The sequence below is a fragment of the Musa acuminata genome, chromosome BXJ2-8 (genome assembly GCF_036884655.1).
Source record: "Musa acuminata AAA Group cultivar baxijiao chromosome BXJ2-8, Cavendish_Baxijiao_AAA, whole genome shotgun sequence".
Lineage (NCBI taxonomy): Eukaryota > Viridiplantae > Streptophyta > Magnoliopsida > Zingiberales > Musaceae > Musa > Musa acuminata.
The window spans coordinates 54,536,158-54,549,465 of record NC_088345.1 but is presented as its reverse complement, the minus strand read 5'-3'; the positions used below and the strand labels follow the sequence as shown (position 1 = coordinate 54,549,465).

The 13,308-nt window shown below is 40.7% G+C and overlaps 1 protein-coding gene across 1 annotated transcript; it reads right to left on the bottom strand.

The window, feature by feature from the left end:
* Positions 1-1,155: 1,155 nt before the first annotated feature.
* On the bottom strand, positions 1,156-11,381 carry LOC135586163 (protein ROOT INITIATION DEFECTIVE 3-like). Its single transcript, XM_065123286.1, has 8 exons — positions 10,604-11,381; positions 10,390-10,503; positions 9,934-10,067; positions 9,692-9,839; positions 8,856-9,055; positions 7,930-8,057; positions 2,562-2,794; positions 1,156-1,536 (listed from the first exon to the last, which is right to left on the bottom strand). Exons 1-8 carry the CDS (start codon positions 10,808-10,810, stop codon positions 1,438-1,440), a joined length of 1,263 nt encoding a protein of 420 aa, XP_064979358.1. The 5' UTR covers positions 10,811-11,381; the 3' UTR covers positions 1,156-1,437.
* Positions 11,382-13,308: the final 1,927 nt, after the last annotated feature.

Here is a 13,308-nt window from a genome sequence, read left to right as displayed (position 1 = left end):
TGAGTAAAAAACAATAAACATGTTCAAGCGAATAAAAAGATGAAAGTATCTTCTCGTGCTACGTGTCAGGTGCATAAATGGACACATGATCTTACAAAATGTTTAACATTAATATAACAATCTTGGGCTAAGAAAATATTTCAACTGTTCAACATCATGCAGCCAAAAAGAATAGGACAGAACAACAATACATGCCTAAATATGAAAAGTAAAATTAAAAGTTGGCTATGTGAAATTGCAGGAATCTTATAACTGTTGCCCAGTAATTCAATTTTCTACCTGGATGATGAAAACCAGATATGGAAACCTCACAGACTGACAGGTAAAAAGTAAGGAAAGATGGAAGGTGAGAATAATAAAACGGAAGAAAAGCAAAAGCAAACATTCCAACAAATGCAATTGACGGGCTGACATAATCTCGTGACTTGCTATAGACAGTTGATCCCAAAGCAACGTTTTTAGATCTCCATCTTACAACAGTCTCCATAGCCATCCATAAAAGATAGCAATATAGATCACTGAAAAACCAACTCTAAGATACATGAGATCCAAGTAGAATAGCATATGATCCAAAGAGATTAGGCTCAGAGAAATAGCATATGATACAAGAAAAGCATGAATCTCCTTAAAGAAAACCTGATTAAAAAGAAACAATAAGAGAATCTGATTGTTTAACACCCATAGCACCCAGGCTAGACTAGATTGCACTGGCTGTGGCATGCTGGTTTAATACATGCTAGGTGCCGTGTGTTGATCCACACATGCTAGGTGCGGCATGCTGGCCGGCACATGCTGGGTGTGGCGTACAGGTTGAACTTACAAGATGGCAGCTGGTGCTGCATGCCATCAATGTTGAAATGTTGAAGACAATGAAACACATAGGTGCCTTTTATTTTCACTGGAACAGAAGAAGAGTTATCACAAGGCAAATGACATTTCCATGTAATTTGGAAACCTCTTATAAATATTGTACAAGCACAGACTTTGGTAACACTAAATTCTATTATAAAGATCTACATGCAAAATTTTTACCATGGGACCAAATCTTACACCCACATCCAAGCTGCATGGTTTGGCCATTCAATGTAATTTTGCAAATGTTAAGTCCATGTATTGCCTGTGATTTATCAGTGTGTGTCAAAAGCTAGAGCCAAGTTTCAAAACCCATGTCTTTTTGTCATCCTCTCTTGATAAGATGTACAAGTAATTGCTTTTTTATAGAAACTTCACTGACGCCTTGGGATAAGGAGTCCACGGAATCAGTAATTCTAGCACAATATAAAAGATGGTACATGGAGAAACCCAAGATTACACTAAACCATAGTAAGAGATGGCTTTCATGATTACACTAAAGCTGTTCTTATGCTGCTGCTTTTAGCTGTCGTTCACCTGGGTTCCATCCATCAGCTCATTTACACAGAGAGACTGCATGTCCTGTTACAACTTCTTCCACTGCTGAACCAGTTGTGTTTTCCTTTTACATTCCAGCATAAGTCTTTCCATCTCCATTTCAGCAGCACCTGAAGTGTTCTGTTTCTGAAGGGGAAAACAAAGAAAGAAACAGATATGTCATCATCAGCACTCAGCAGTGTGCTTGTTTCTTGATCATTTAGAGAGGCCAAGTTCATATGAAAACAGACAATGTCCTTGAAGAATGCCAGATTATATCATGAGCTAAGGACCATAAAATTGAACCATTCAAGTAGAGATAAAAGGCCATAATTCTTCTTTAAAGACTATTGTCTCTTGGCACTGAACCTCCTTCCCAGATATGGATACCAGCATTCCAGAATTATCAAACAGGGAAGGACATGGCACCTTCTTCAAACAGCTACTCTTTTTGTTCACTAACAATTGTGTGGGGCATTACACAAATTTTGAGCCCAAGCAATCAAGCATGCAGGAAGAGTTTTGATTTCATAAACAAGAGGCTTCACTTCTTATCACATATGCATTTCTTTTCAGAAAGTAGAGGTTTTACAAGACACGGATGTCATGGCAAAGTTATCTGTAAGAGGTTAGTGAGAAGCATTTTGATTCTTCATGGATCATAGTCAAAGTAATAGCCTAAGTTGGACTAATTAGAAAAAAATATCAAGGCTTTTGTGATGATAAAAAATGAATTAAAAGTGATAGAATAAAAAACTTCATCATTAGCAACAAGCAATATGGAAAGTTTCTCCAGCTACAAATGCATTCATTCTAGCATATTCCTTTCAGGCACGTGCCCAGACTGGTATAGTTTTGTGCAATGTATGATAAAATAACCTACCTGACGAACTATATCTAATTCAGTGCCTGAATATGGGTACAGGTTATAGCATAAAGGTGTTAATCATAAGTCCAATCTGGGTTTAAAATACCTACTTGGATGGTTTAGACTGAAATAAGCATTGCTAAGACAGACATTAAGATCATGCCCCTTCAGATATCAAAGGTTTCTTGGTAAGTTATACAATGTATATATAAAAGAAACTGCATCTAATGTTCAGATATACAGACATATTACTTGAACTCGAATGCTTTCAGCAGAAAATGGGTATCATAGATAAGTAAGATACCTGAAGCTCTTTGATTTGCCTCTCCATCACATATGAGCTGCAAAATCTTATTTCTTCTGGATCATGGCAAGGAGACTGAAGCAATACAATAGCATTAGTTTTAACTTCTGCATCTGTAGAATCAACATACTTGCTCAGTGGGGGTGGCAATGACAAATTCAAATGCTTCCTGTTCACTGATATAGGATTTCGAAGTAATGGCTGTCTAACTATAAGAACATTGTTGATAGGACCTGTCACAAAAAATCAACCATCAATTTAAGCCTCCTACTTGTTAACTATTAATCACTAGGAAAAGAAACTAAAAGTTGAGGTCTAAATTAGTAGTCACTGCAACAAACATACAACCGTATCGTATTGTTTTTTTCCGGATTAAAGGGGAGGTGCATCAAAGTGCATAATTACAATTAAGAATATATCAACATGAATTTGTATGCAGTTAGGGAAGTGAAGTATCATGGTGATAATGAAGATTTCAATTTTCAACAACTTCAAACAAGTTCTCAAAAAATGGAGAATAATCCATAATAAATAAATAAAAGGATTCAGTCTATGAAAACTGGGTAATTATATAGATAATAAAGCATGAAAATAAGCAATACGTCACGCTTTGCATTGACGAGATACTTGAGGCAATTGTAGAGATCTTTATAGCTAATAATAGAAAAGTTATAGAACAGAAGCATCAACATAGATCCTTTTTGTTTATGCATGTATGACTAAAAATATGTTAGGACCCTTTTTCTGAGTTTTTGAATAATGTTTATTAAGTCTATTTAGTTCAATTGCTTAGTGAGTCTGTTTAATTCAGTTAGAATCAAGTAGAGGTTTATTTATTATTTATTTATTATTAAGAGTCCAAGTCCTGGTGGACTCTAGGTGGAACTCTATAAATAGTGATGTAACCCTTTCTTTAAATCAATCAATCAATGAAATGTTATTCCACTCTGTAGACAAACCCTAGGAGGCCGATCCCCTCAAAGTGATCAAGGAGGGCCGATCCCCTCGAAGCGATAAAGGAGGTCGATTAACCCTTTCTTTAAATCAATCAATCAATGAAATGTTATTCCACTCTGTGGACAAACCCTAGGAGGCCGATCCCCTCGAAGTGATCAAGGAGGGCCGATCTCCTCGAAGTGATCAAGGAGGGCCGATCCCCTCGAAGCGATCAAGGAGGCCAAGCCCCTCGAAGCGATCATTATCATTCTCTTTTCTCCCCTTTCTTCCACAATAAGATCTCAGAGGCCTTATCATTTGATATCAGAGCGACAATAAGACTTTAGGGTCTTATCAATTGGTATCAGAGCAGCGTTCTTGTTACAGTTCATCTCAAAAAAAAATAAAAAGGGAAGAAAGAAATAAAGAAAGAAAGAAAGAAGAGAAAGAAGAGAGAGAAGAAGCCGCAGCCACGCACCCCTGCTTCCCTTGCTTGCGGCCAGCCCACCACCGGTCGTCGCTGCTCTCCGGCCAGCGACCGACCCTGCCCCGCTTCCGTCAGAGTCCACCGTGGTCATCGCCTCCCACTCGAGTCACCACCGCTACTAGGAGATGACACTGCCAGCGTCTCATCCTGCCGCAGCGATCATTACCATTCCCATTTCTCCCCTTTCTTTCACGATAAGACCTTAGGGTCTTATCATTTGGTATTAGAGCGGCGATCCTTGGTGTTCTCGCTGCAGTATTGCCATAGCTATCTAAAAAAAAAAAGAAAGAGAAGGAGATCGTTTGAGAAAGGTTGAAGCTGGCGGCCACTGACCACCATTGCCTTCTCCACCGACGCCGCTGCTTCCCGGCCGGCGGCCACCGCCGCCGTTGTTCCCCGACCAGGAGACGACGCTGCCAACGTACATCCGAGTACTACTACCGTCGCCCGCCTTCCCTTGGGTCGCAACCGCTCGACCTCCCCTCGTCGGCGATCGTTGGTGACGCTGCTTCCAACTGCGCCACCACTGCTACCTCCTTCACCGCCGCACCGTCGTTGCCAGCATCGCCAGCGGCTCCGACTGTGGTGCGATAGAAACAGAGCACCCTGTTTCCCATCTCTAGCATTGCAACTTCCAGGTCAGCGACGACGCTCGCTGCCGTTTTCTCCACCGTCGCCGCTGCTTCCCGATCGCTCGATCACCGCCGCCCGCCTCCCAGCCGCAACCCTCGCCGTGCCCCCCCTGGGGTCGCAGCCGCAGCCGCCGGTTGCCGCAGCCCTCGTTGCAACGGTTACAAAAACAGAGCTTCCTCTGTTGCTGCAGCCCCTGTTGATCCCGGTCGCGACCCTCGCTGCCTCCTCCACTGCCAACGCTGCGCTCCGGCCAGCGACCACCGCTGCTGCCAGCCACCGCAGCCTTCTCCTCAACCGCTCGTGATCCTTCCGGCCAACTCCTTCGGTGCTGCGACAAAAACAAAGTACGCAGTAACCACCATGCAGCAACAAAAACAGTGGCACCCTCTGCTGATCCCGGTCGCGACCCTCGCTGCCTCCTCCACTGCCAACGCTGCGCTCCGGCCAGCGACCACCGCTGCTGCCAGCCACCGCAGCCTTCTCCTCAACCGCTCGTGATCCTTCCGGCCAACTCCTTCGGTGCTGCGACAAAAACAAAGTACGCAGTAACCACCATGCAGCAACAAAAACAGTGGCACCCTCTGCTGCCGCAGCCGCCGATTGTAACCACCACCATCATCGCTCCCGGCCAACGACCAACCTCTCGTTCTGCAGCAGCCACCCTCTAGCAGCACACGCAGCAACCGCAGCAAGTACACTGCCCTGCCTCAACCCCAACAGCGCATGCACCACCGATTCTCTTCTCAACCCCGGCCGCTCCAACGCCACCTCCCTCATATTCTGCATCTACTGCTGCAGTTGTCGGTTGCCATCACCGCAGCCTCAACCCGGCTGCTCGGCGATTGCTTCCTTGGGTCACAACAGTCACAACCATCACCTTTCAGCCTCGGCGATCTCATCTCACGCAGTGATAGAAACACAGGGCAGCAACTCTTCCTCCGTCGCAGCCACCATAGCGGCGAGCCCTTGCCGGTGCTGCCCCAACCGCACCACCATCGCTGCCTCCTAGCCCTCAACAGCAGCGATCCGTCCACGCAGCGATCGCAACAAGCATCGCTGCCTCCCACGCGGTAACCGCAGCTACATCCTCGCATTCTCGCAGCAACCCTTCATTCCAATAGTGCTACCACCGATTGCATCACAATAATAGCACCGAGTAGGGCAATGATTTATGCCCTAGTCTTGACACCATACACAAGAGTTGAGATTACAGATTTGCAGTATTATGAAATGGCCACCAATAACTCAGTGAAAGCACAAATGGAAGCATTGGAAATTAGAATTGAGAACCGGTTGCAAGAAATACTTAATGATTTCAAAAAGGACTTACTAGGGAGCCTTAGTAAATGTTAACAAGGTAGGAGCTCAAGTTGTACGTTGCACAGATCTGGAAATACTGGAAAAGGGCCCTAAGATTGTGACACAATCTACTCATACACGAAGGTGGATGGACAACTCGCCAAAATTTATCAGACTTCTACAGTGTTGGAATATCATAGTAGGTTTGAAAGATTGTCAAATCAAGCTAGAGATTGGTCGGAACGACAACATCTGGATACATTTATTGAAGGGCTTATTCCAGAGATCCGGTGTGAAGTTAAGGCTCGTCAACCCCGCACTATGATAGCTGCGATCTCATTCGCACATCTACATGAGAAAAAAATCAACAGGGAAAATCATGGAAACAGAAGTGACAACAACCAGATGATCAGTAAGCCACCCACCCCATCTATTCCCAACCAAAGCCTTGACACCCGAGGACTAACCCAAGAAGAACTCAAGAAAAATTTAACAAAGGGTTTGTATACTATAATGAAAAGTGGAGTATTGAGCACCAATGTAAACAAGGGCAACATCTGATGATTGAGCCAATTAGAGAGGAACCGAAAGCAGAAGAGTTGGACACCAATTATGAAGGTGTGAAAACTAATGAAGATATTGAAGTCATCACATATACAGTGCATGCATTGGCTGGCTATGCTAACCCACAAACTATGAAAATCAGAGGAACTTTGAAGCATCAGCCTGTCACTATTTTGATTAATACGTGCAGCACTAATAATTTTATGGACAGGAAAGTTGTAGCCCGATTAGCTTACCACATTGAAGGTTGTGACAGATTCGAAGTAAAGATAGTTGATGGACGAATTTTAACTTATGATAGCAAAGGCCATGAGTTTCTTGCAACGATTACTACACTGAAAGACTTACCTGTTGCTTACACTGTCAAAAAGTGGAGACCATACTTACTTGATCAATGGATTATGATGCGTTGCAGATAGCCTATGATTGAAGTGCCGAAAGAGAAGCTCACCGAGATTGATGTTGCTCAGCCTTGAGGACAAGGCTGATTTGAAGAGGGAGGAACTGTTAAGACCCTTTTTCTGAGCTTTTGAATAATATTTATTAAGTCTATTTAGTTCAATTGTTTATTGAGTCTGTTTAGTTCAGTTAGAGTCAAGTAGAGGTTTATTTAATATTTATTTATTATTAAGAGTCCAAGTCCTGGTGGACTCTAGGTGGAACTCTATAAATAATGATGTAACCCTTTCTTTAAATCAATCAATCAATGAAATGTTATTCCACTATGTGGACAAACCCTAGGAGGCTGATCCCCTCAAAGTGATCAAGGAGGGCCGATCCCCTTGAAGCGATCAAGGAGGTCGATCCCCTCAAAGCGATCATTATCATTCCCTTTTCTCCCCTTTCTTCCACGATAAGATCTCAGAGGCCTTATAATTTGGTATCAGAGCGACGATAAGACTTTAGGGTCTTATCATTTGGTATCAGAGCGACGATAAGACTTTAGGGTCTTATCAAAATATGGACACAGTAGCTAAACCATCTATTTGTGGTCACCCTATATGGAATTCTATCCACAATTTTGCTCTATTGTAGGTAATATCACTGATTAAGATTAAAGGTTTGAAATCTCATCAAACATATTGTGAAAGTCCTAGCTAACTTAGCATATAAAGATTTTGACAAACTACCGAGCTCAAATCCCGCCTTCACTACTCGTCCGTTGCAAAAATATATATATCACTAATTAAACTAAGAACCGGCAGATCATTTTTTAATTGACTAATAAAGATTTTTTTAATCTTCCCCTATCTCTCCTTACACCACTAATCATAACTTGTGCATCTATTGATAGTGAAAGGTCCAAGTAAATACATAATTAGAAATCATAGTAACATAGGAATCCATTACATGCACATGTCATAACAGGAAGAGGAAACAGCATCACATACTTAGGCATCCGAAGTAATTTAAACATTTTTTATAATAGAATCCTAGTTATTGATGTACCTTTCGCATGTTTCAAAACACGAGTAACATGCTTGGTTTTCGTATCCCAAACTCTGACAATACCATCTTCAGTCCCAGACACTAGAGTAACTCCATCCGTGCTAAATGCTAGGCATGTTATTGCCTTACTGGATGACAAAAACAGCTTAAATTAAATCACGAAAAGGAAAATGCTGAAGAAGAAAGCAAAATTGTGATTGAATCAATATACAAGATACAGAAAGTGCACTTGAAGTACAAATATGTCTAACACATCTTGCAGTAACAAGACAATGACGATTTCCCAATTGAAACTTAACAAGGGTCAACAAAACATGAAACAATTATGATTACCCACAGAGCTTAGACTAAGCATTGAAGTTACACCTATATATTAGTGCATATAAGCATGCATGCAAGTCAAACTGCAAGCTAAATTACTTTAGTTATGTATCTCTCTAATGTAAAATGTTAAAGTCAAAAAAATATTTCAGCTAAATATTTCTTATAAAAGAAAGCGATTAAAGTCTTTTGGAAAAAAAAAATCAAAAATAAGCAAAACCTTTGGTAAACAGACTCTTGGAACCCCGGGTCTTCTGCTACTGTTATACTTGATGCAGCCGAACAAACAATAAGGGCAGGAAAAGATGGTGAGATGTAAAATTCCAAGACCCAAAGGTAAAGTTAAATTGACTTTTGAGGAAATGCAGAATGACAAGCAATGACAAGCTTACATGAAAAATTCAAACTAAAACATCAAGATAAAGGCAATTTGGAAATAGAAAGCATCAAATACAACAAACCTCTGATATATCTAAGAACACAAATTAGATATATACAGTCTAGTCTCTTCATAGAAATTTGCCAGAACACACAAAACACAATTGTTAGTAAATATATACATGTATATAAGTGATTATCAAAACTGACTAACAGCATATTGAGACCTGTGATCATATAAGGCACCAATGATGAACATCCCGTGTATGCTATTGCGGTTGCATTCAGCATTTAGCGCTGCAATATATATTTTGCCATCTCGGCCACCAACATAGAACACATGCTCCCCAGGATCCATTACAATAGCATCAATTATGGAAGGAAACATAATGCTCCTCAATAACAAACCCTCAGATAGGCTCCATATCTGGAACATATGCAGTAGTCAAAAGAAGTTATCTTCAAAATCTAAAATACGAACATAGACAATTAGCACTGGGAGGAAGGGGGATCAATTTTCTAACAACAGATTAAAATTATCTTTTCAGTTCAACATATAAGTAAATTAAGTTAAGCTTGCAGTAATAGAACTGACATTCTGCAAAAAAGGTGGTCATACCATTGAGAGCACCTTGACCCTAATAAGCATCTATAATCTACTTTATCATTACATTCATAAGGTCAAAGTTTAAATTGGGCTAGGACAAAGAAAGAATAAAGCAAATAACTTTTGTTCAAGCTACCAAGATACTGCCACTACAGTAAAATTTTGAAAAGAAAGATTCTTACCATCAGCATGTTCCACTTGAGGAGCAAAGTTAGACTTTGTTTTGAAACAAAGACTAAGAGTAAGTTATGAGGTAATATATTATAAGCTATCATCTAATTCAGGGAAATTAACCTCTTAATTCAGATGCATCATTTGTGCACCTCAAAATTTTTCAGTTGAAGTTACACAACAGTGAAGTCCCTCGGCATCTGGTTGTGTTCCTAGTGACAACTAATTTCCTAATATAACCAACTACTCTTTTCAAAGAAGTACAAAGTGTAACAACTAACGAACCTTACATGTTTGATCCTCTGAGGTTGAGATGATAATGGAGTTGCATAACCCATGTCCCGTAACAACATCAGTGACACATAAAGCATGTTCCAAAAAGCTATATCTATAAAGAACACCAGCAGAAGCCTTTGCCATGTCATCAAACATCCTGACAAACATTACAAAAATCATATTAGCATTTTAGACAAGACAACATAAAGGAACAATTTCGACAAGAAAAAAACTAAGTAAGAATTACATACATCATAAGGGACCAAACTCTGACAGAGCCATCCTCAGACCCTGATATTAGCAAAGACTCGTCCTTGGAGAGAGTGAGACAGGTGACAGACCGATAATGTGCATGCCACCTTGTGAGCAATTTCCCACTAGCAACCTTGATAAATTTAAAGATAAATCTAAGCTTTTCTTATGAGTTTTTCTATGAAGAGAGGGAGCTAACAAGACAAACATTAGAAAACAAAACAAAACAAAGTTTGCAATCAAAACCAAAATGAAAGCATAATACGGCCCCTTTGACTTTAAACAAGGTGGATGAGAGAATCAAGAACAGATTTGGACACACAGACCAAAAGTCGTGCATCAAAATTTTGAGTCCCAAGCAGACGGAAAATTCTCATACCAGTGTCTTAAAGAGAAGACAGACAGAAAAAGCAAATCTTGCCTAAGAAATCAGAAGTGGAAAAGCAAAAGATTACCTCCCATTGGTAGATGATGCCGGATGGTCCTCCTCCCATGATGTAAGTGCCTTCTGAATTGGAAACAAGCGATCCAATCGGCTCAGCCGGAAAGCTCCTAACTTCCACCTGAGGCTGAAACATAGAGCGAGAATTTTGAGATCGTTTATCCAACACGAGTATGAAACAGGGCGTGAAGTGGAGATGTGGAAGAAAGGTTCGGATTAGGACTCACCTTATCCCAGGACCAGAAGAAAATGGGGCAAGAGGCGGAGGAAGGGGAATCGCGGAGCTGCGAGGAAGCGAGAAAGCGGCCGGCTATGGAGAGGAGGCCATGTGGAGCGGAGGAGCACGAGCGGTACCGGAGCAGCTCGGAGCCCGAGCGTAGGTCCCAACAACCGATGCCGACGTCCACCGGGGAAGAGGCGATCACCACTTCCATCGGTGGCGAAGAGGCGCCGCCAAAGAAAGAAGGGGTTTTGAGGATTTTAGAGTAGGCGTTTCGGATAACGAGAGTATAAACGGAGCTCGCGGGCTACCACGGTGCGTATATGCTATCTCTGTCACCTTCAAACAAAATATGAGCAGAAACTGCCAATCTCTTCTCAAGGTTCCGGCAGGGTTGTGCGGCACTCATCACCCTCCACCGTGATCGGACTTCCGGAGAACCGCTGGCGCGTCGTCGGGGACAACGGAGGAGAGGAGTATTCGAAACGCCGGGGACTCTACGAAGGTGGCGGCGGAGACCAAGAAGTGGCCGGAGAAATCGAGGAGGCGGAGGAGGAGCCTGCGGACGCCGCTCTTGGCGCCGATTGCTCCAAGCAGGTCCTAAATCGTACCCTCCGGTTTTGTTTTCCCATGTTTGTCCACATCGATCTAACGGATGAGATCCATTGGCTGAAAGCATCTCAACCGTTAATCGATGTGTATACACCTATGATCTTATTGGACACCGACTTCGATCCACAAGATAGGCTAATGTAATGAAGATAGCCTAATTGGGTGAGCAAACGGATCAGGTATTGGGTTAAACGAATCCGAATCCGCATACAATTTCAAATAATACTAAATTCTAGTATTTTTTTTTATATGTGGCTTTACGTGTCTATATACTTTCAAGTTTGGCATTAACATATATTCCTTTCCAAATTTTAATATCTCATTTTCATATATAACTCATACAACACACTACACACACATACACAAACAACTCATAACACACACACACAACTCATAACACACATACAAATAACATACACTAACACATACACATACATATACAACTTATAACACACACCACATATATACACAACTCATAATACACACGAACAACACACAACACACAAAAAACAAATACTACACACACAAAACACAAACATATATAAACATAACTCATAACAATACACATTATATACAAAACAGGCATAACTCACAACAAACACAACACACTATACATAACATACACAACACACAAAACATACATAACTCATAACAATACAAACTACACACACAACACACATATAACATATACAACACATACATACAAATAACATACATACACACACACATAACATATACAAAACACACACATATATACACACACCACACATACAAACAACACACATATACACACAACTCACACTACACATAACACACACACAAACAACACACACTACATACTACACACACTGATAACATACACAACACACACACACAACATACTACACACACAAAAACACACTACACACTACACACACATATACACACACAACTTATAACACACACCACACATACAAACAACACACACTACACATAACACACACACAAACAACACACACTACATACTACACACACACATAACATACACAACACACACTACACACAACACACACACAACATACACAACTTATAACAACAACACACACACACGCAACATATACACACAACACACCCAAATACACACAACTTATAACACACACTACACACATACAATACACTACACACACATAACATACACACACAACTCATAACATACACACAAACAACACACACAATACATACAACTCATAACACAATACACACACATAAACACAACTTATAACACACAACTACACACACACAACACAAACAATACACTACACACACACCACACACACATAACATATACACACAACTAATAACAACATATACACACACAACTCATAACACACACACAAACAACACACACAATACACACACATAACATAACACAACACACACTATGCACAACACACACACAACATATAATATACACAACATATAATATACAAAACACACACACACAACGCACATAACACACACACAAACAACACACAACACACTACACACACATAAACACACTACACACACATATACACACACAACTTATAACACACACCACACATACAAACAACATACACATACACACAACTCACACTACACATAACACACACACAAACAACACACACTACATACTACACACACGTAACATACACTACACACACTACACACAACACACACACACAACATACACAACTTATAACAACAACACACACACACACAAAACATACACAACACACACACGCAACATATACACACAAACAATACACACAACACACACAAATACACAAAACTTATAACACACACTACACACACAACTCATAACATACACACAAACAACACACACACATAACATATACACACAAACAATACACACAATACATACAACTCATAACACAATACACACACATACACACAACTTATAACACACACTACTACACACACACAATACAAACAATACACTACACACACACACCACACACACATAACATATACACACAACTAATAACAACATATAAACACACAACTAATAACACACACACACAACATATAACACACACAATACACACACATAACATAACA